At 51.6% G+C, this 22129-nt stretch overlaps 1 protein-coding gene across 9 annotated transcripts in view; it reads left to right on the plus strand.

Moving 5' to 3' along the window:
* The window catches only part of PAQR5 (progestin and adipoQ receptor family member 5), a 75229-nt gene that overhangs the window by 11936 nt on the left and 41164 nt on the right, over window positions 1-22129 (plus strand). For 5 of the 9 annotated variants that reach the window (XM_049611846.1, XM_049611844.1, XM_049611849.1 and 2 more), the window contains exon 2: window positions 21654-21798. The exons of 1 other annotated variant lie outside the window; for it this stretch is intronic. In XM_049611846.1, the coding sequence (XP_049467803.1) occupies window positions 21748-21798 (51 nt within the window). In that variant the 5' untranslated portion in view covers window positions 21654-21747. Of the gene's footprint in view, window positions 1-536; window positions 688-739; window positions 828-21653; window positions 21799-22129 lie in introns of those variants that run through there. 3 more of the 9 variants (XM_049611845.1, XM_049611847.1, XM_049611856.1) reach the window with 3 other exon arrangements.

The following is a 22129-nucleotide window of genomic DNA, read 5'->3' on the forward strand; positions in this document are numbered from 1 at the left end:
CCCGTGAACACCCCCCTCCTCTCTTCCAGAGCCTCCCTCGGGCTCAGATGCCAGCGGGTTTTGAGCCGCAGAGTGGCATCTGAATTGGGAGAAGCATTCTTAAAGACCAAATAACCTTCGAACCATGGCGAGCCGGGTGTTAATGGCGGAACGTTTGGCGATGACATTGCTGTGCTGGAGCTGGGGGGGCCCTCGCCGATCCACGCTGCGGCACACCACGCGGAGTCTTTTCGGGGAGGGTGGCGGGGGGGGGGTGGTTTGTCTGTTCCGATCACGTGGGCCTAGGTCCCGGGCCTGTGCCCTCTGGGTGAGCGAGTCTGGAGTTCACACACAAACACACGCACACAGCCGGCGATTACTCATGCTACCTTGCGATTTCTTTATTGTCGCCCAGGGAATCATTTACCTTTTTGAGAGTGGAATTTGTGGGGAAATAATGTCGTATTCACCGAGTGCTTATCTAGCTCTTATGAACTCTGAACTGGGCCGTGTGCCGTGGGTCTTAGAATGCTGCCGTGTTTGCTTTGCCTCCCCAGGAACGACACCGTGTAATGATTCACCAACATGCTGTGCAGGCCCAGCCACCAGCGCCAGCGCGGAGGATAAAGGGAAGCCAGCTGGGCTGTGGTTGGCAGAGCAGACTTCTTGAAAGAGGAAGAGCTCAAGCAGACAGTGGGTGTGGAAAAGGTGTGGAGAGGAAAGGAGGGGAAAGGAGGTCTGGGGAGGAGGCCCCTGGTTCTCGCAGTCCGCGGGCCAGCTGTCCATGGGGGAGGTCGAGGGGCAGGAGGATGGCAGGAGGATGGTGATGGCTTCCCTGGGGGCAACAGGTGAGCCGCTGGGATGGGAGGGGACGGGAGGCAGCAGAGTCCCCACGGGCTCTGTCAACAGCGGTGGGGGCGGTGCTGGGTCCCCGCTGCTTGCAGGGGAGCCCTGGGGCGCCCTCAAGCTAGATGGGCGGGGATGGGCTCAGTGACCTTGCCCTTCCGTGAGGCTGAAGTGTCCTTGGGATGCCCCCAGGGCAGGGAGCAAGTGTGTCCCCAGATCGGGGCTCCCTGATGCCTTGTGGGGGGCGGGGAGATCCTTTTGAAAGTAGGGGTGGGGAGCTGCAGCTGACATGTGGGATGTTAGTAGTTCGTTTCTCGGATGTTTTGGGGACACATCCTCTCTAGAACCTGACCGATGGTTTACAAACCAAAAAAAAAAATGGCAGTGATAAAAAAAAAAAAAGAAAAGAAAAAAGGAAATTGTGTGAAGGAGGATGAAACATTTGGCTTAACCATGAAGCTGGGGAGAGGATGTGGGAGGGAGAAAGTGAGAGCCCTGCTGCCCTCCCCCCTCCTCCCTCCTCCCTGCAGTCAGGCTTGGCTTAATCCCTGTCCTCCTGGACGAGTTCCTCTGAGTCCAGCTGATGCTTGAGCATTGGAATGTTGCTCAGCAAGCCTGGGGGCTTCGGGACTTACCCTAGGACCACCGTGCTGTGTGATCCTGGGTAAGCGGCCGACGTCTCTGGGTCCGGGTTTCACACCGGGCATCTCTTCTAGAGAAATTTTGCCCTTTGGATGCCTTTGCTTGCCATCCTCAGGGTTTTCTTAAGACTCTGAAAAGAGCAGAAGAGGGGTCTGAGGAAGTGAATTCCCCAGGGCGGGGGGGTGGGGGGAGCAGCGGGGACGGGTTGGGGGGGCTCTTGGGCCAGGCTGGGCCAGATGGGCCTCCACCCGGCCTGCCTGGGTGTGCTGTGTGGGAACACCCACGCTTCATTGTCCCAAGGCCTCAGATTTGACTTTCAAAGGAAAAGCACCCCTCCTGATAAGGTGGGCCTCGTTCCATTACAGCCGGCTTTGTTTGGGCTCCAGGGCGTGAGGAGGACAGGCCTCTGTGGGTGACATTGTCCCTGCAGTGGGTGAGCAAAAGCGCTTTGTGCCTTCAGCACCACAAACCAGGCACCTGCTGCTGCAGGCAGGTAGGCTGCCTCCCGTTTTCTCATGCTGGGATGAGGAAACTGAGGCACAGGCAGGACACGCGGCGTGTGCAGGGTCCCTTGGGCCTCCCAGGGACAGCTCAGTCAGACATGCACCAGGTGTTTGGACTCCTTGCCCTTGTCGTCTTCCCGAAAACCGTTTAAGATGGGCCCTAACGTGCCCGGGTTCTCTGCCCTGATTTCTCCCCCATGAGCGCCAGCTGCTGCCCAGTGCCCGTGGAAGCGGACTCACTTTGCTCCGGGAGGAGGATCTGGGCCTCTGTGTGGAAAGTGAGGGGACGGAAATTTCCTCCCATAATCTCAGCTAATCCCGGTGCCACCTCCCCCTCTCCCCGGTGTCCTGGAATGTACCTTCGGCCCTTCCTTCAAAGTCCAAACAAATGAATCTGTAATGGTGAAATTCACAGTGTTGAGGCGACCACTTTTCTACCTCCTCACACAGATGCAGCCCAGTGTGACATCCCTGGGCCAAGAAGCAAGAGAGACCTTTTGACGGGGCTTGCTGCTTCACGGTGCTCTGTGGGACGCCGTGGGGACATGTGCAGGGGAGACGTGTCTGAAGCACGAAAATGATCGTTTTCTTCTCACTGTTCACGTAGAGGCCTGGTGTCCCCCCCCCACCGCACTCCCCCCCGGGGAAAGTGAATCATTTTCAACACCAACCAGTGGCTGCAGGGGCTTTTGGGAGCAGGGAGGGATGGCCGGGGTCAGGGACAGACACAGCCAGAATCCCCCCCTTCCCACCGTCACCAGCTCGCCGGTTCCTCGCTGCGGACTCTAGTGGCCCAGTTGGGTTCTGGGCAGACCTGAGGGCAGGGGTGCAGGCCAGCTGGGGCCTCAGAGGCAGTCCAGCAGCGGAAGTCCAGAGAAGGTGGGGGGTTGCCGTTTCCACCGTCCCGAGCACTGACTGCACAGTTGTGGGGGCTGATCTGGAAGGACCTCTTATTCCCATTTTCAGGGGCTTTTGACGAATGCATTTTGCCTCGGCCCTTGAAAAAAGCCTGTGCTTAACAATGCTAGAATAAGGACCTGTGGCACAGGTCAGCCCGTGGGGCTCTGAATCCACCGTATTCAAATATTGTGAAATGTATTGGCTAGGATGTGGGGTTAGCAGGAAAAATAACGTTCCAGTGAGGAGGAAGGAAGGTCAGCTTTGCAATCTACCTTGTAGCCCACGGCAGGCCGGGGGAGGAACGTCCTCCGTCGGGTCGGCATAAATTCGGGGGCACCACTGAACCCCTGCTGTGCACCAAGCCCGAACCGGGCCGGAGAGGTAGTCACTCTGGGGGTTGTGAAAGTGCCCCCGCCCCCAGGAGCATAGGGTCAAAGCCCAGTGGAGCATACACTGCCCATAAGGGCTTGGAATAGACCGAGGGACTTCGAATCAACATCATCCCCATTTTACAGAGGAGGAGAGTGAGGCCCGGAGAGGCTCCGGGGCTCAAAGCCAGGTGCGTCTGACTCCCACATCGCCGATGGGAACGACTGCGTGTGACCGAGGCTCCTGCCTATCTGAACTCCTCAGTGGCTATGGGGCCACGTAGAAGCCATACCCTTTCCTGGCTGGGCCCTCTGTCCTTCTCTGACCCTCAGCGTCGTCTGGTCTCAGCTGAGGGTTTGGGCACGCGCCAGCCACCTCCCCATCGCCCTGCCCGGTCCCTGCGACGCTCTTCCTTCTGCCAGGTCACACTTCCCTGTCTCCTTGCTGCCCCTGACCATTTGCCTGGCACCCGGGGGCTGTGTTCCCTGGGTAGTGCTGGGTAGCACTCCCTCCTGGACTGCTGTCCCCAGAGCACCCGTGCAGCAGGACTGGCAGAGGAGGCCCAGGGCAGATGGGAGGTGAGGGGCTGGCGTCTGAGGGGCTCAGGTGGACGCTGAAGGGGAGATAGAATTTTCCAGGCCATCTGCCTGCGGAGGGAGCCGTGCACACAGAGAGGCGTGGCGGGGTGGTCAGATGACGATTCGAGTGTGGATGTGTGGCCTTCGAGGTAGCTGTGAATCCCCAGGGGGGTGTGTCCGGGAGGCGGGTGGCCCCTCAGAGAAGTCTGTCTCCTTCCTTCCTATCGATCCCTCAAAATATTATGAAACGTGTCCTCAGAAAGAAGGGGTCTCTTCGAGGGCAGCCGTAATTTCTCCTACTCTGCCCAGCAGGGGCTGAGTCATGGGCACCTGCTCACTGAGCACGCACTTTCCACCCGCATACTTTCCACCTTCTCCTGCGGACACTGGTCCCCAGCTCCCCGTACTTCTGCTCACTTTGGGCTCTGAGTGTTTTGTCTCCCGACTGGATCTAGGCCGCGTGGAGGTGGACAGTTGTCCCAGGATGGGGCCATGCCTGGGAGTCGGCACTGGAGCTTAATACCCCGGCGGGTCTCCGGGCTGGCCCCCCCCCCCCCCCCGAGGATTCTGACTCCAAAAGCCCAAGATGGGCTCAGCCTAGTCTGTTCTGTGTTTCCAGCAACAACCCCTGGGTTATTTGGATGCACGGCTGAGTTTGGGACTTAATGTGAAAGAGGTTTGCCAGGCCCCTGTCCGGACCCCTGACTTCACCCTCCTCCCCAGGGTAGGTGCCTCAGACCTCATCTGGACACTTCCAAGATGGGGGGCTCAGTGCCCACGGAGCAGGCCTTCCTCACTGGGGGACAGTGCCTCTGCAGCTTGAGCCGAAGCCCGCCTCCCAGGAGAACCCCCCTGGGGGTCTTGGTTCTGACCTTAGGGGCTGCATGACCTCCTTCGGTTTTCCACACCTGCTTCCCCAGGATGTGGGAAGGCGCTGCGTGCCCCGTCCTCGCCGGTCTCCCTCCTCTCCTTCCTCCTGTGGTCTGGGCTCCCTTGCAGGCTGACAGCCTTATCTCAGACTTTAAGTTTCTCATCAGGTTAGAGGCTTGGGAGGGCGGTAGAGATCGGATCGTGCGTTCTCCAGCAGCCCCACACTTCCCCGTTGGGGTGAAGGGGTCCCCCAACAGTCAGGGCCTGCATTCACCTTCCGTCAACCTGGCAGGGACTCACCCTTTCCCAGCCCGGGGGGGAGGAACCTGCCCACGCGCGCACCCCGGATGGAGGCCGTGAGCTGCGAGATATGGACGCCCTGGTGCTCGCTCCGCAGAGCTCAGTGGTAGGTAGGCCAGCTCTGGGTGGGTCAGAATCTCAGCTCTCTCGTCTCTGGCTGTGCCTGTCGTCACCGGGCTTCACCTTCCCAATCTGACTTTTGGAGAGCTTATCCTAACTGAGCTGTGGTGGGCTGGGGGGAAGCAGTATGTTTTAAAGCTTTCTAGGTGGAGGGCCGCCTGGGGGTGGCTTAGGTGGTCAAGGCTCTGACTCTTTTTTTTTTTTTTTTAATTTTTTTTTTTTAACGTTTATTTATTTTTGAGACAGAGAGAGACAGAGCATGAACGGGGGAGGGTCAGAGAGAGGGAGACACAGAATCTGAAACAGACTCCAGGCTCCGAGCTGTCAGCACAGAGCCCGACGTGGGGCTCGAACTCACGGACTGCGAGATCGTGACCTGAGCGAAGTTGGAGGCTTAACCGACTGAGCCACCCAGGCGCCCCAAGGCTCTGACTCTTAATCTCACTCAGCTCAGGTCAGGATCTCCGCTCGGTTCATGGGATCGAGCTCCGCGTCAGGCTCTGTGGGCTCTATGCTGATAGCGAGGAGCCTGCTTGAGATTCTCTCCTCCCTCCCTCTGCCCCTTGCCCCCCTCCTCTGTCTCTCTCCCCAAATAAATAAACATTAAAAAAAAAAAGTAAAAACTTTCTAGGTGGTTCTGAGTTGAGGACCACCGGGCTACATGCCGAGCACCCGTAGGTCTAGCTCTGACTACCTGTGGGAAGAGTTTACCCTGGAGTAAAAGAGCCAAGGCCCTCTTGCTCTGTGTGTCCCAGAATATGGAAATGTTTTAATATATTACATGTATCTCACAAAGCTCATAAGAAGGCATTTAAAAATTTAAATCAAATATTCAATAGTTAAAAAGGACAAAACTGTATTAATATCTTAGAACATCAAGTAACTGTAAAATTTATAAAGACGGACGTCATAGGTCTAGTCTACGTTGAGAGCTGAACACAGATGAAGCATCCAACACGTTAAAAGCCACACGCTTCAAAAGCACCACATCCAATGGTGAAAAGTTGGAAGTTGCAATATTATCTGATTCCCCCTTTTAAAGCAGAATCTTTAAAAAGCACGCTGGTGGTATCGCTGTGTCTCGAATATGTTTTTCTCTGTATGATTTTCTAGCAAAAGCTGTTCCTGGCTCTAACCCTAGCCGGGGAATGGTGAGAAGATATATTTGTGAGATATCTCCGAGTATTTTCCGCTGACAAGGCCTTCTGGCTTTTTCTCAGGGCCTGCAGTCGTTTATTCATAAGGAGCCCTTGTTTTTGTTTTTAAAGCATTTCCAGTTTATCCTCCATTTCTTTGGTTTCATCTTGTTCTGATGGAGATTCTGAGGCAACGTTTCTGGTGTCAGTTTCACAACTGTCATGTTGATGTTCCAAATGTTCGGAGAGTCTCCAAATAGAGTAGTAATTATTCTTGCTACAGAGTTTCACATTGTCTCCTGCCAGGCAATGCCCGAGCAGGACTTGAGACCTCTGTCACATCTCAGGGTCTTTTGTCCTTTTTTTTTTTTTTTTACATTGTGCTTGTCTCCTTTTTAAAACACGTACACAAATCGAGACGTTAAGTATGACGGACTCCCACGACTGGCCTCAACAGTGACCAGCTCATGGCCAATCTTCCTTCACCTCTACCCTTACCCGCCACCCCCTGCCCCCAGCTGGAGTCTGTCGAAGCCGGTCTAAGACATTATCTCATTTCACCTGTAATCCCTTCACTATACCTCTCGGAAGGAGAAGGGCCCTGTAAGACACCCAGCCGTGGTTCTATTATCGCACCCTAGGAATTGATCGTTTCTCACCATCATAAAATACCCGGCATTCAGAGTCCCCCAGTTGTCTCATACGTTTTTTTTTTTTACAATTGGCTTGAGATTTCAGATGTTAAAAATGCTGAAATAAAAAAAATCGGGGAGCAAGCAAAAATAACACCCTTTTGGCACTGACGTACAGGATTTATGAACAGAGCATGGCAACCACCAGGCAGAAGTTTCTACACGGATGGGTCAGACCCTGCCTTTGGGGTTCAGAGGGCAGTGGGCAGCAGAAATCATTTGGTGGTTCAGCAACCAAATTGATGCATTCAATCAGTAGTAATACCGTGCCCAGTCCCGGGCAGGGCATCGTGGACATAGCCGTGAATCAGGCAGACTCGAACCAGGCAGTCTTGACTGAGGGGGGCCAGGGTACTGGCATTTCACTGTGAAGCTTGCACGTGGGATGATAGAGACTTTTGCAAGTGATCCTTGAGTTTAGCCTTGAAGAATGGGTAGAATTCCATCAAGAAGAGAAAGTGGGAGAGGAGGTGCCCCACTCCCAGTAAACAGGAAGTGCAAAAGCATGGAGCGTTCAAGGACAGAGAAGAGAGATGGGTGTGATGGGGTGTGGGGCGTGTGGCGAGGCGGGCGGTAGCTGAGGCTGGGGCTGGGGGGGTGGTGGCTGTGGAGGCCTTGAGGTTATGCTAAGGAGCGGAATCTTCTGGGCCCTTTCAGAGGAGACCCCATGCCTTGGTCTGTAGGAGCATCAAGTTTGGACCATGAGTCAGGAGAGCAGAGCCTTAGAGGAACCACGAAGAGTTATTTGGATTTCCAGGCCCTTCCTGGAGCCCTCCATCCGCTAGACCAGGAGTCCTGCATGCGGTGGTGGGGGCAGGCCTGTGTCCGTCTTGAACTCCGTGGATCTCCAGGGCGGGCACGGGGCCTGGCACACAGAAAGTACTCACTCCGTGTCCGTTGACTGATGACCTCCTCCCGGTGCTCCCAGTGCAGGGCACTCCTGCCTACTTCCACCCTCACCGTGGTCATGACAGAGGGAGCCCCCTTTAGCTTCGCCTGGGGGAAATCTGGTGGCTCTTCCAAAATGGGAAGGCTTTAGGCTTTAGGTGCCCCAGTTACCCTGAATGGGGCACTTCAGGACCAGGGTTGCCCCTGGGTCAGCAGGCAGGACAGGGCACATGGAGGAAGGCTCAGGTACGAGCTTCTTGGCGGGTGTGTGTGGGGAAAGGCTGGTCTTTGCAACCCATGGATTGGCTCACATGGCTAATTTCTCAAGACTCGCCAAGGGCTGGAGGACTAACTCATTCACCTATTTCCTGTTAATAGCGTTGTTGCTTTAATGAAAAAAACAACCACGTAATAATCCACATGCTCATTGTGGGCAAACGCTACTGTTCTAGAAAAGGAGGAGGAAGAGAGTAACGCAGATACCTAGGGCTCACCACTACCGTCTAGAGGGAACCGCTGTGAACACCCTTCGGGGAACATCCTTGCAAACACTTTTCTGTCCATAAATCCAAGCAGTTAACGGTAACACGGTTTTATACGGTTGGTGTTCCAAGATTTATGCTGCCCCATAACCCGGGTTTGGTTTTTTTCTTTTTTCGCATTTAACAGCATGTCACGACACCGTTTCCTGTCAGTAACCACACAGATCTGTAACGTTTCTAATCGCCGCACAGTGCCGTTTTGCATGGGTGTACCATAACTTACCCAGCCAGCTCTGTGTTGCCAGCCATTTGGATGGTTTCCCGTTTTTTCACAATGTGCTAAAGAATATCATTCAGCTTCTTCAGATGCGCGGTAATGGCCTAGCAGTAACTAGCTGGAAGAGCCGGGATCGCTGGAATAAAGGAAAGGTTTGGTTCATTCACCGGGTCCTAAAGCCACGCTGGGAGGTCGCCATGGCAACCCCTCCCCCGCTCGGCTCGGCTCGTGGAGTGCCCATGAGCTCCACCTCCAGGCGGGGAGGTGGGTCAGAGCCGAAAAGGAAACAGTCTATTTTTCAAGCAAAATTATACCCCCAGGGCAGAAGGGGCATGAGTGTTCATGCAGAGCCGAGATGGTCTAGGGCGCCGTGGTGATAAGAGCCACTTTTTATTGAGTGCCTGTTATCGGGTAGATACCATGGTTTTTCATCCCTGCAAGAGCCATTGATACTTGTATTATCCTCATTTAGCCGATAAGAAAATTCAAGTGGCAGAGGTTAGGTGATCGCCAAGGGGCACACGGTGAACGATGGAGCCGGGATGTGGAATTGTCCTGCCTCCACCGCTCAGGACCATACCAGCCTCTCCCCGGCCACCATCCCTGAGACCCCCAGTCCCGACTCCCCACCACCTGGTGCGTTCATTCCCACGGCATTCAGATGGCGCGCGCTGAGCCTTCTTCTGGGCTCTTCTGCGGGCCCCCCCCCCACCTCCATGCTGAACTGTGGACAGCTCCCCGCATCTGCACTCCGCCTGGGCCCCTGCTGCACCCTCAGTGTATTTACTTAATTGTTTTAATCTTTATTTTATTTTATTTTATTTTATTTTATTTTTTTTTGAGAGAGAGAGAGACAGAGTGCAAGAGGGGGAGGGGCAGAGAGAGAGGGAGACAAAGAATCCGAAGCAGGCTCCAGGCTCTGAGCGGTCAGCACAGAGCCCGACGCGGGGCTCGAACTCCCAAACCGAAGTGGGACCGAGCCACCCAGGCGCCCCTGCACCCGCAGTGTAGAGCGGTCTCTGTCCTCCGTGGCGGCGGCGCTCCTGTTGATTCTTCGAGACTTGGCTCAGACCTCGTGTCTTCAGGAAGTCTTTCCTGACTCCCTGGTGTGGCTTCCCTGGGAAGCCGTGTTTCCCAGAAGCATCTGCTGTGTTTGTGTCACTTGTCAGTGCTGATCTCCTGCACTGAGTATGTGAGCTAAGGGATGGGAGGGTCCACCCCCGTTTCCTACGGTAGCCTCGGACACATAGTGGGTGTTCAGTAATGGGTGCTGAATGAATGAGTCAAGGACCGAGCGTCTTCCTGTCCACTCTCCATTTCTGCCCCCTGCCCTGGGCAGCTGTCCCCAGGGAGAACACAGGGATGATTTTAACCCGGTGTCTTGGATGAACACGCTGTCTACCAGCCGCTGCTCCGGGCTGCCCCGCCTCTCACCTGGCTGGTTCCCCCACATTGCCCCGCAGCACTGGCCCCCAGCCTTGGCCCTCCTCCAGACCGGCTCGCCCCTTTCTTTCACAGGTCTTGCCTTGCCCTGCCAGAGAAACCGAGGTACTGGGAGAATCTTCTGGATCACGGCTCCTGCCCTCCCAACTGTGTCAGCTTTGCTTTATCAGTGCCTGACTTTTTCTCGTCCCTTGGGTCTTCTGTCTGTTCTTCTCCCTCCAGGGGACCTTTGAAGGTCACTTCTCTCTGCCTCCTAAATCTATCTGTAGCCTTGATTTCTCCTCCAGGACAGGGTCACGTACTTTTAAAACTACAGGGGCGCCTGGGTGGCTCAGTCGGTTAGGCATCTGACTTCAGCTCAGGTCATGGTCTTGCGGTTGGTGAGTTTGAGGCCCACGTCATACTCTGTGCTGACAGCTCAGAGCCTGGAGCCTGCCTCGGATTCTGTGTCTCCCTCCCTCTCTCTCTGCCCCTCCCCTGCTCTCCCTCTCTCCCTCTCAAAAACAAATAAACATTAAAAAAAACTTAAAAATTTTTAAAACTGCAAATCTGTGCAAGTCTGAAACCTGTGCTGGTCTTACTCCCCTCCTTCATGGGTGTCACAATTTCCCAGCCCTTAGGAGATGCCGCTTTGAGACCCGGGCTCGCTGTGATCAGACACCTGACCTTGATCCCCAGAACCCAAACTGCACATCTCCGGCCGGGCCTGGCAGGGGTGAGACGGCTGCTGTGAGCCTGACAGTGCTTACCTCCATTTACCCAGAGGAAAGGAACAGCCAGTTGTAGCCATGGGTGAACTTGACCTTCAGATTTGCCAAGAGAAACTGGAGTCCAGGTTTCTATATGACATCCCTTGATTTTTTTTAATGTTGGCCTATGTTTGTTTTTCTTGATAGACCCGATTCTTTTTTACAGCAGTGTTAGGTTTTTGGAAAAATTATGTAGGAGGTAGAAAGCGTTCCCGATGCCCCCTTCTGTCCTACCCCTTTCCCCTATTATGACTAGCTTGCGTTGGTGTGGTACATTTGTTACAACTGATGAACCAACACTGATACGTCATTAACTAATGCCCGTAGTTACATCAGGGTTCACTCTGGTACATTCTGTGTGCTTCCGGAAGATATAATGTTGATGTATCCACCATGGCAGGATCATGCCAGTTTTTTTTTTTTTTTTCCATGCTTCTTGTTTTTGAAACACTTTGGAAGCCCAGACCCTCTACTTTCCACACTTTCCTCCCGCGACACGCCTCCTGTTCATTTTCTCCTCCCCACCCTGCAGGCAGCTCTTGCCTCTCTGAGCTCTGGAGCTGCCTATCCCTGGACAGGGACAGTGTGCTGTCACACTTCTCTCCTATCAGACGATGAAGTCCTTGAGGCACTCAGAGAAGTCTGAAAGCCTAGAAGCCTGCATCCTCAACGACAGGCCTTGAGTGCTTTGGAATTGGCTCCGTGCTTGGATGTGTGCTGGGTCCGGGGCTTCCAGGGAACAGGCTTTGGGTGCAGTTGGCAAGTGACAGAGACCTGGGCAAATCTCAAGTTTCAGTGGCTGCAGGGAGGGGAGAGGAGGTGTCTCAGCAAGGAGGAGAGTTGAGGGCAAACTGTCTGGATGCTCGAATCCTTAGTAGGAGCGAGCGGAAGTCTCCGGAGGGAAGGGAAGGAGGCTTGGAGCCATCACGAATGCGATTAGTGGCCTTATGAAAGCGGCCTGAGATGGCTTCCTTGCCCCTCCCCCCGTGTGAGGACACAGCAAGAACTCTGCACCCAGAAGAGGGCCTTCACCATGACCCCCAAATGCTGGCTGGCACCCTGATCTTGGACTTCCGGCCTCCAGAACTGTGGGCGATAAGTGTCTGTGGTTTATAAACCCTCTACTCTGTGGGATTTTGTTAGAGCAGCCTGAATGGGCTAAGCCAAAGTGTGTATATTTGTGATTTATATTTTTCTGGAAGATTTGGAGAAAATAAAATGTTATATTAATACAAACATAGTTAAGTGATTCTCACGTTTTCTTTTATCTATTTAAAAAAGGTTTTTGTTTTTTTTTAACATTTATTTATTTTTGAGAGAGAGGCAGAGCGTTAGCAGGGGAGGGGCAGGGACAGAGGGAGACGCAGAATCCGAAGCAGGCTCCGGGCTCTGAGCTGTCGGCACAGAGTCCGACGTGGGGCTCGAACCCATGAACTGTGAGATCATGACCTGAGCTGAAGGCGGACACCCAACCAACTGAGCCACCCGGGTGCCCCCACACATGTTCTCTTATAGATACTTTTTTCATTGAGGTAAAAGATGCATGACATAAAATTTACCATTTTAACCATTTTTAAGCGTAAAGTTCAGTAACATTATTTATATTCACGGTGTTGTGCACGCATCGTCACTATCCATTTCCAGAACGTTCTCAACATCCCAAACAGAAACTCTGTACCCATTAAACAACAACTTCCCATTTACTTCTCTCTCCAGCTCCTGACAACCTCGATTTTATCTTCTGCCTCTATAAATTTGCCTCTTCTAGGTACCGTGTCTAAGTGGAATCGTATGGTATTTGCCCTTTTTTAATCTAGCTTATTCACTTAGCATAGTGTTTTTCAGGGTTCCTCCACGTGGTGGCATGGGCCAGAATTTTATTCCTTTTTAAGGCTGAGTACTAATCCTGTTGCACGCGTGTCCCACACTGGGTTCGTTCATTTGCTGACGGACGCTCGGGTTCCTTCCACCTTTCGGGTATCGTGAATCCTGCTGTTCGGAACAGGGGGGTACAGCTATCTGGTGCCTGCTTTTAACTCCTTTGGGTATATGCCCAACAGTGGGATTTCTGGATCATCTAGTAATTCTCTGGTTAATTTTCTGAGGAGCCGCCATATTGTTTTCCATAGTGGTTGCCCTGTCTTTCCATTCCCCGCCAGCAATGTGCCCAGGTTCTAGCTTCTCTACATCCTTGTCAACACTCGTTGTTTTTGGTCATGGTCACACTAGTGGTATGAAATGGTATTGTACTGTAGTTTTGATTTACATTTCCCTAAGGACTAGTGATGCCGAACTTTTCATGTGCTTATTGGCCATGTATATGTGTGTGTGTGTGTGTGCGTGTGTGTGTATTTTTTTTTTTTTTTTTTGAGAATGTCTACTCAAGTCCTTTGCCCATTTTTGACTTGGGTTATTTTTGTTGTTACTGACTTGTAGGAGTTCTTTATGCATTCTGGATATTAATCTCATCAGATATGTGGCTTATATATTTTCTCCCATTCTGTTTTTCACTCTGTTGACAGCAGCCTTTGATGCACACCGAAAAAAGCTAATTTTCACATGCATTTTTAAAGGTAAAAACGCCTGTCCTGTCTCCAGGTTCCCCCACTGGCTTCTCATGAAACCTGAACTCCTTCTGTTAACGTTGCTTCTTTGGGTCAAGTGTGGGACCTCTTGTCCAAAATCCCATTGATGAAATTCATGCATCCAGTGGCAACTTGGATTAGAGACCTCTCAGGAGCTTCCTGATCTCATGTTTCTAGTTTTCTAAAGCAAGCATGGGAAAAATTCCCCACCAAACAGCCTTCTTTGTTTTTGCTACATATGCCCAACTATGAGTTTTTTGTTTTCCAGCATAATTTTTTTTTTCAGAAAAGAGGAAGTGGCATAACAGTTGGGTCCATCCAGAGTTTTTCATATTCGGGGCCACTGCATTCCCTTAGTTTTGAACAATGGCCTGGCTGTATGGGCTGTTTGGGAAAGACACTGTAACCTGAAACTCTCCCCATCCATGCTTGTTTGGGATCCTTCCAGAAGGCACCTGACACACACAATCAAAGAGACAGAGAAAGAGAGGCAGAAGAAAAACAATGTAATACAGATTGAGATTTATTCCCAGGTACATGGTCTCCCACTTGTAAGAACTGGTTTTGTTATAAAGGAGACTTTAATTTTTTTTTAAAGTCTATTTACTTATTTTTGAGGGAGACGGAGACAGCATGAGCAGGGTAGGGGCAGAGAGAGAGAGAGAATCCCCAGCAGGCTCCGCACTCACTGCAGAGCCTGACGTGGGGCTCGAACTCATGAAACCGTGAGCTCATGACCTGAGCTGAAACCGAGAGTCTGACGCTTAACCGACCGACCGAGCTTAACCGACCAGGTGCCCCTTGTTATAAAGGAGACTTTAATGATCCCTTTAAAGAGCAGAGTAGGAAGATGGAGAGAGTAGCCACTGCAAACTTAGCCAATCCAATTGCTCATTTATAATTTCTGTATTTCATCAATTCCTACGTATTGTTGTAAATGTTTATTTTTGCAAGAGAGAGAGTGGGGGAGAGTGGGCTCCACACTGACCGAAGAGAGACCCATACGGGGCTTGAGCTCATGAATCCTGAGATCACGGCCTGATCTGAAATCCGTTGCTCAACCGATTGAGCCACCCAGGCGCCCCTTGTTTTCTTTACAAGCTCTGAAATCGGGAATCCTTTCCAATCAGTGACGTCATCCCCTGATTGTGATTGGCAGCATTTTCTTCCCCCGTCTTACTAGTACCCAAAACAGTCGTGTGACTGCCAGTGGAGAGCGTCTGAGTGTGTTGAGATACGGTCTTGGGCTCTATCAGTATTTAGAAGTACCTGAGAGCCAGGGGATCCCCCCCAACCTCATGGCCAGGTGGCCTGTGAGAGTCTGTGGCTGAGTTCTGCCGCCATCCACATATTTTTCAGCAGGTACAAAGCAGTAGGATGGCCTGTTTCTGCAGGCAGGTGAAGTCCCAACAATCTGCCCTTTTAGGAACGCTTCTGCGCACCTTTTCTGAACGTGTGAGCGAAGTTCGTGCAAATGTGTCTAGGGGCCTGCGTCAGCTGGACTTCTTGCCGGTTTTTGGCCCCCAAATCCTCCCTACTGGGCTCCCCTGTCGCTGTCTTTGCTCGTGCAAGAGGGGGGGCACCTGGGCAGTGCCTCTCATCAGCTCCCAGGTCTCTATTCCATTCGTTTCTCCAATTAAACAGCACCCCTTAACGCTAAGTCGCAAACCCTCTTAGGTGGATCGGAAAAAGCCCCAGTTGCACCAAAGGTGTGGCCTCTGAAGTGTGAGTGTTTCAAGATGCTAATTAATCGCCACCCCAGGGGTGTGGGTTAAAACTAACATTTCCGTATCACGCTGTCTGTGCGAAGCGTTTGAAAGCAAATCACGGGCAGCATAATACCAGCAAATGAATACTTCCGATTTAGGATACGTCTTGTAGCAGCGGCATGAAACGCAGCTTCTCGGAGCACAGACTTCCAGTCACCCAGAGGGAAATGAGAAGGTTTTGCACGTCAGCTGTGTTAGTCATTCCAAAAAGTGGCTGTAGTTACGAGGCTACTGTCGTTGAAGATGCATATGAAGACTTTGAATGTGCGTACTTCCGTGAAATGTGAGTGGAAAAGCAATATTTTAAAATTATTACGTTGGGGGGGGGCGCCTGGGCGGTTCAGTCGGTGGAGTGTCTGACTCTTGACTTCGGCTCAGGTCATGATCTCGAGGTTCCAGAGACGAGCCCCAAGTGGGGCTCTGCACTGATGGTGTGGAGCCTGCTTGGGATCCTCTCTCCCTCTCTCTCTGACCCTCCCTCCCTCCCCACTCTCTCTCTCTCTATCGCTCTCAAACTAAATCAACATTTAAAAAAATAATAATATAATTTCCAGTATTTCAAACAGCGGCTTGGTTCGTTGTCTCTTTCTTCAGAGACCTAAAACCAAGATTGAAGAAAACCAAAAGGCTTCGGATCGTGCTGAAATCGAGGCACAATGTCAAGTTTTGCCGATATGTCAACAGTATATTGGTGTTCTATGTGAGATTTCATTTGCGTGAGGGTTCCACAGCTAAAAGATAGGTTTTAAAACAACTAAAAAAGGGGGGGATGGGCTATAACACACTCTCAAAGATCTGCCGACTTTTCCTAAAACAGCCCTAAAAAAATGGTTGCTTTTTAAAAATAGTTGTATGTTTTTATTTTATTTTTGAGAGAGAGAGACAGAGTGTGAGCAGGGGAGGGGCAGAGAGAGAGGGAGACACAGAATCCGAAGCGGGCTCCAGGCTCCGAGCCGTCAGCACAGAGCCCGACGCGGGGCTCGAACTCACAGACCGTGAGATCATGACCTGAGCTGAATGAAGTCGGACGTTTAACCGACTGAGCCACCCAGGTGCCCCTGGTTGTTTTTTGTTTGTTCTGTTTGTTTTAAAAAGGCAAATCATAACGAGATCACCATCAGATTTCAGGCTAGTCCGCGCAGGTCAAGAGCAAACAAACTTAATGCGAGGTGAAATTTGAACCTGACTGCCTCATCTCTATAAGGCTAGTGCTCCGTCCATATTCCTGAAGGTCCTTCCCCCCACAGGCTTGAGGACTCAGCCAGCAAACCCGTAACCTCCCAGATATGTCTACGTGTAAGATGGCTGAATATAAGTCGGACTGTTTTCCCTCTAAGAGGGTCCAAAAAGTGCGTAACTTCTGGGGATATCAATGAACTAGTACACAATCGGTCTCTAACATTAATTTATTAATGTGGTCAGGCGTATTAGAGTCCCTTCCAATATATTAATTTTTTTAATTTAAAAAAGTTTTTTAGAGCAAGTGTGAGTGGGGGAGAGGGGCAGAGGGAGACAGAGAATCGTAATCGGGCTCCATGCTGAGCACGGACACGAGGCTCCATCCAGGAACTGTGAGATCATGACCTGAGCCGAAGTCAAGAGTCAGACGCTCAACTCACGGAGCCACCCAAGCGCCCCTACGTTCTGGTTTTTATGGTGTTGGTGAAATTGGGAGCTTGGCTTATGACGGAAAGTGGCCCCAGAGACCAGTGAGTTCATTTTCTGTTCAATTGTATCTGCAGTAATTAACAACGGCCACAACATTTGAAGCATCGGCCATGCTTTAGGACTTCCCGTGACCATCCAGGGATGTTTCGCCATTTCGACAAGCATAAAAGTTTACGTTTCAGGTGCCACATGGCAATGTTGTACCGGAAGAGTTCTTATTTCCTTGCCAGAAAAACATGACGTGAGAAATCTCCCGCTTTTGAAAGAGCAAGGTCAAGTCTTAGCTGAGAGATTGTCTCAACCTGATCAACAGACAGGAATGGCCATCGTCCAGCCTCTAGGTCATCAGCATCATCATAAACACTCTGTATTTTCCATCGTCTCTCAGTAGCAAAGGGAAATTAAGTCCTAGTGCTTTGAATAACCTTGATTCAAATCTGAGTTCTACCAGCCGCCAGCTGTGTGATCTTGGGAAAGCCCCATAGCTATTCTATGCTTCCGTTTTCCTGCCTATAAAATACAAAATGAATTTTCCAACCTGAAAATTAATAATAATAGCAAGTGTTTGGGGTGCCTAGGTGGCTCAGTCCATTAAGCGTCCGACTCTTGATTTCGGCTCAGATCGTGATCTCACGGTTCATGAGTTCAAGTCCCGAGTTGGGCTCCGTGCTGACAGCTTGGAGCCTGCTTAGGATTCTCTCTCTCTCTCTCTCTCTCTCTCTGCCCCTCCCCTGCTCGTGCACTTGCTTTCTCTCTTGTTCTCTCTCTCTGTGTCTCTCAAATAAACTTAAAAAAATAGCAAGTGTTTCTTGGACCCATGCTTTATGGCAGGGCCCTTTACACAGGTTCTCTCTCTCTCTCTCTCTGCCTCTCTCTCTTTTTAAGTAGGCTTCACGCCCTGTGCAGAGCCCATTGTGGGGCTTGAACTCACGGCCCTGAAATCAAGACCTGAGCTAAGATCAAGAGTCAGATGCTTAGGGGCTCCTGGGTGGCTCAGTCGGTTAAGCGTCCGACTTCAGCTCAGGTCATGATCTCACGGCCCGTGAGTTCGAGCCCCACGTCCGGCTCTGTGCTGACAGCTCAGAGCCTGGAGCCTGCTTCAGATTCTGTGTCTCCCTCTCTCTCTGACCCTCCCCCATTCATGCTCTGTCTCTCTCTGTCTCAAAAATAAATAAACATTAAAAAAATTTTTTTTTTATAAAGAGTGAGATGCTTAATGGACTAAGCCACCCAGGTGCCTTCGTTCTCTTTTTTAATTATAATGACACCCCCATGAAGAAAGTGCTACTGTTACTTCCATTTTACAGATAGGGAAACCGAGGCACAGGAGTTAAGTTCCTTGCCCAGGGTTGCACAGGAAATGGCGAATGAGCCTTTGAACGCAAGTGGCCTTTGGTGACTAGCTTATTTTCCTTATTTCCTTTCCACCCAGGCCCTTATCCACTCTGCCTCGCCTCCTGAGACGGCCATGGTGAGGATAAATGAGATGGGGCAGGGGACCAGCACGGGCTTGGTGCAGAGTGGGTAAGAGTTTCCCTCCTTCTCAGGGTGACTTTTGCCAGCCAGTTGGGTGCTTATCCGTCTCAGCTCTCTCTTTACACATTTCTTGGGGACAGTGACTCTCTTGCTAATCTTTTTGTTCCCCTGTGTAGTAAAAGAAGAGAACGTACGGAGGATGCCTACACTCCTCTACTCTGCGTGTCACAAACCTATACGATTTTTATGTTCCCTAAAGTCTCAGCTTTTCCTTCAAGCTGTAGCAGCCGACGGAGAACAAGCACCTAGGCATTTAGCCTTCCCCTTACTTGCCGCGTGATAAACGCGCAGTAAGCGGTGACTGAAGGAAGAAATCGGTGATTCCGGCACTATGATTATTGCCGATGTTGGAAGTTTAGTCTGGTCATCCTACCTGGATGGTGTGTGCTGGGCGGGAAGGGACCGTTTCTTTCCCTTTTCTTGCCCGTGACACTGAGGCTACTCTAGGGAGAACCGGAGGACCGAGATGGGCAGGTCTGTGGAGGCTTTCCTGGTGTGCTTGGGGTCCCCCCAGTACCGGACCTTCCGTTCGTGTCCTGCCACTGGGTGAATTCATGGTGCTTCTGGGAGTGGGGGAGTCTTGTTGATTTAGGCCTGCAAAACCAAGAGAACCGTGGCCTGCTCACATCCGTGTTGTTTGCAAAGTACTAATCTGGGGGGAGATCGGGTGGCTCCATCAGTTACACGTCCTGACTCTTGATTTCGGCTCAGGTCATGATCTCACCGTTTGTGGGATTGAGTCCCTGCTCAGTCTCTGCACTGACAGCTTGGGATGGCCCCTCGCCCGCCCCCCCCCCCCTTGCACTCTCTCTCTTTCTCAAAACAAATAAACTGGGGCGACTGGTGGCTTAGTCAGTTGAGCGTCCGACTTCAGCTCCCGTCATGGTCTCGTGGTCTGTGGGTTCGAGCCCCATGTTGGGCTCTGTGCCGACAGCTCAGAGCCTGGAGCCCGCTTCGGATTCTGTGTCCCCCTCTCTCTCTGCCCCGCCCCCACTCGTGCTATCTCTCTCTCTCTCGAAATAAATAAACATAAAAAAATAAAATAAATACACTTAAAAAGCATTAACTTTTATTTTTTAAACCTGGGTAAAATGTACATGTGTACATGTGCTTTAAGAAATTATTTTCTCGGGGCACCTGGGTGGCTTGGTCGGTTAAGCGTCCGACTTCGGCTCAGGTCATGATCTCACGGTCCGTGAGTTCGAGCCCTGCGTCGGGCTCTGTGCTGATCGCTCAGAGCCTGGAGCCTGTTTCAGATTCTGTGTCTCCCTCTCTCTCTGACCCTCCCCCATTCACGCTCTGTCTCTCTCTGTCTCAAAAATAAATAAACGTTAAAAAAAAAAAAATTAAAAAAAAAAAAGAAATTATTTTCTCAAAAAAGCATTTTCTTTATTATTCGGTAATGTGGAAACATTACATAAGTTTTTACTGTGGTAAACTATGCACAACATGAAACTGACCGTTCTGTCCATTTTTAAGTGCATATTTCAGTGACATTACATTCGGAATGTTGTGCAACCATCACCACTACCTGTTTCCAGAACTTTCTGTCATCCCAAATGGAAACTCAGTACCCATTAAACAATACCCCATTCCTCCCCCCACAAGGCCTCTAATCTACATTTTGTCTGTGTGAGTTGGCTCACTCTAGGTGCCTTGCATGAGGGGAACTGTACAATATCTGTCTTTTTGTGAGTGGCTTATTTACTTTGGTGTGATGTTTTCAAGTTTCACTCATATTGAAACATGGAGCAGAATGGCATTCCTTTCTTTTTTAAAAAATTTTTTAATGTTTATTCTTTTAAAAAATTTTTTTTAATATTTATTTTTGATAGAGAGAGAGAGAGAGAGACAGAGCATGAGTGGGGGAGGGGCAGAGACAGGGAGACACAGAATCGGAAGCAGGCTCCACGCTCTGAGCTGTCGGCACAGAGCCCGACGTGGGGCTCGAACCCACAGACTGCGAGATCATGACCTGAGCTGAAGTCAGACGCTCAACCGACTGAGCCACCCAGATGCCCCTAATGTTTATTCTTGAGAGACAGAGCACGAGTCGGGGAGGGACAAAGAGAGGGAGACACAGAAACCAAAGCAGGCTCCAGGCTCTGAGCTGTCAGCACAGAGCCCGACGTGGGGCTTGAACTCACGAACTGTGAGATCATGACCTGAGCTGAAGGTGGGTGCTTAACAGACTGAGCCACCCAGGCGCCCCTTACATCAGTGTTTTTGAAAAAGAAACAACTTTATGACGATGAAACATACATTGTATGTTGCACCGTAGTCCCAGATAAGAACACATAGAACGTAAAGGACTACACAGTAGGGAACAGAAGTATAAGCTACAGAAACCAAAATACACTTCTGCCCCGAGCGCGAGCGGCACTGCTGGGACGAATGGTGTGAAAGAAACATTTGCTGAAGGCCCAGGACGACCTGGCAGTACCTGCTGAGTTGCCAACCATCCCGGGAGGGTCCTCCCCAGACACCTGGGCAGGTGGCTTTGCTTGCAGGCAGACGAGGTTGGTGCCACACGAGGGAGGTGCAGGAAAGGTCTCTGGACCTTCAGGGGGAAGGACAGAATTCCTCTGGGGGAGCTTTAAGGAGGTGGCAGATTTCCACCCGGCGATAATGGGGGCAGGAGAGGCGTTAACTAAACTCCTAGCGCCGCCCTTTCTTGGCTAAGCCCAGCTTGGATGCTTCTGTTTCTTAGGCCTGGATTCCTCTTACTCGCAGCTGTTAAGCAGCCTTCATCCTGCCTTTAAACGGCCTTGTTACTGGGACTTGCTCTGTCTCCCACAAGTGCCTCCGATTGGCCTGTCTGGTTCTTTTATGTGTCATGGGGCAGCCACGCTCCCGGGAGCCTTCTGGAAGAGCTGCTTCTCTTTGGGTGACCCGGGGCCCGACTCCTGCCTTCCTCTGCCCACTGGGGGGACCCAGACTTGGGATCACGCTGTCCGTCCAAGGGCAGCACCCGACGCAGTGGAGAGTCAGCCTTTCCAGCTCTCCCCTCGCTGTGCAGCCTTGGGAAAGTCACCCCACCCCTCTGACCCTGATGTGCAACACAAGGGGACCGGGTGGCCTCCACGGCCCTTCCAGCTCTACAATGTTATGATTGCCCATAATTATGATTTAATGACCTCCCCCCAGCGCTCTTGGGATAAATGACTCAGCGGTCTGATATTTTTGCGGCTGGTTTTAAGGAAGCCTGATGATTTTGCCATGACAGGCGAGTTTTTGTTCCGTGGTTCAAAGCCTGACGGTCTTGGTCCAGCTGGAGTTAGGCGGGGGCTGACCGGATTTCTTCACGCTGGCCTCTTTCAGGGGAGCATCCTGGGCACCGGCTGCTGGCCAGAGGCACCCCGGGCCATGTCAGAACTTCGAGCAGGTGACAGAGAGCAGTTGTCACAGCCTCAAGATGCTGAGCCTGAAGCTCCCCCGGCTGTTTCGCATCGACCAGGTGCCCCAGGTATGTGCTCTGGTTCCGGGGAGTTCCAGGCGGAGGCCAGGGCGTGGTGTCTGCACCGGAGTGACTACTCTGTCTTCAGCCAGCCTGTTCTGTGTAGGCCTGTTCTCTTTTTATTTTCATTAAAACATTTTTGTTTAGGGCGATCTATTTATCCTGAGGGTGAGAGCAAGCAGGGGCGGGGCGGAGAGAGAGAGGGAGGCGGAGAATCCCGAGTGCAGAGCCTGATGTGGGGCTCGATCTCATGAACCCTTGAGATCAGGGCCTGAGCTGAAATCGAGAGTCGGGGGTTCAACCGGCTGCCCCCGGCCCGTTCTCTTCAAGAAGGCCCTCC

This window comes from Panthera uncia (genome assembly GCF_023721935.1).
Source record: "Panthera uncia isolate 11264 chromosome B3 unlocalized genomic scaffold, Puncia_PCG_1.0 HiC_scaffold_1, whole genome shotgun sequence".
Taxonomy (NCBI): Eukaryota; Metazoa; Chordata; class Mammalia; order Carnivora; family Felidae; genus Panthera; species Panthera uncia.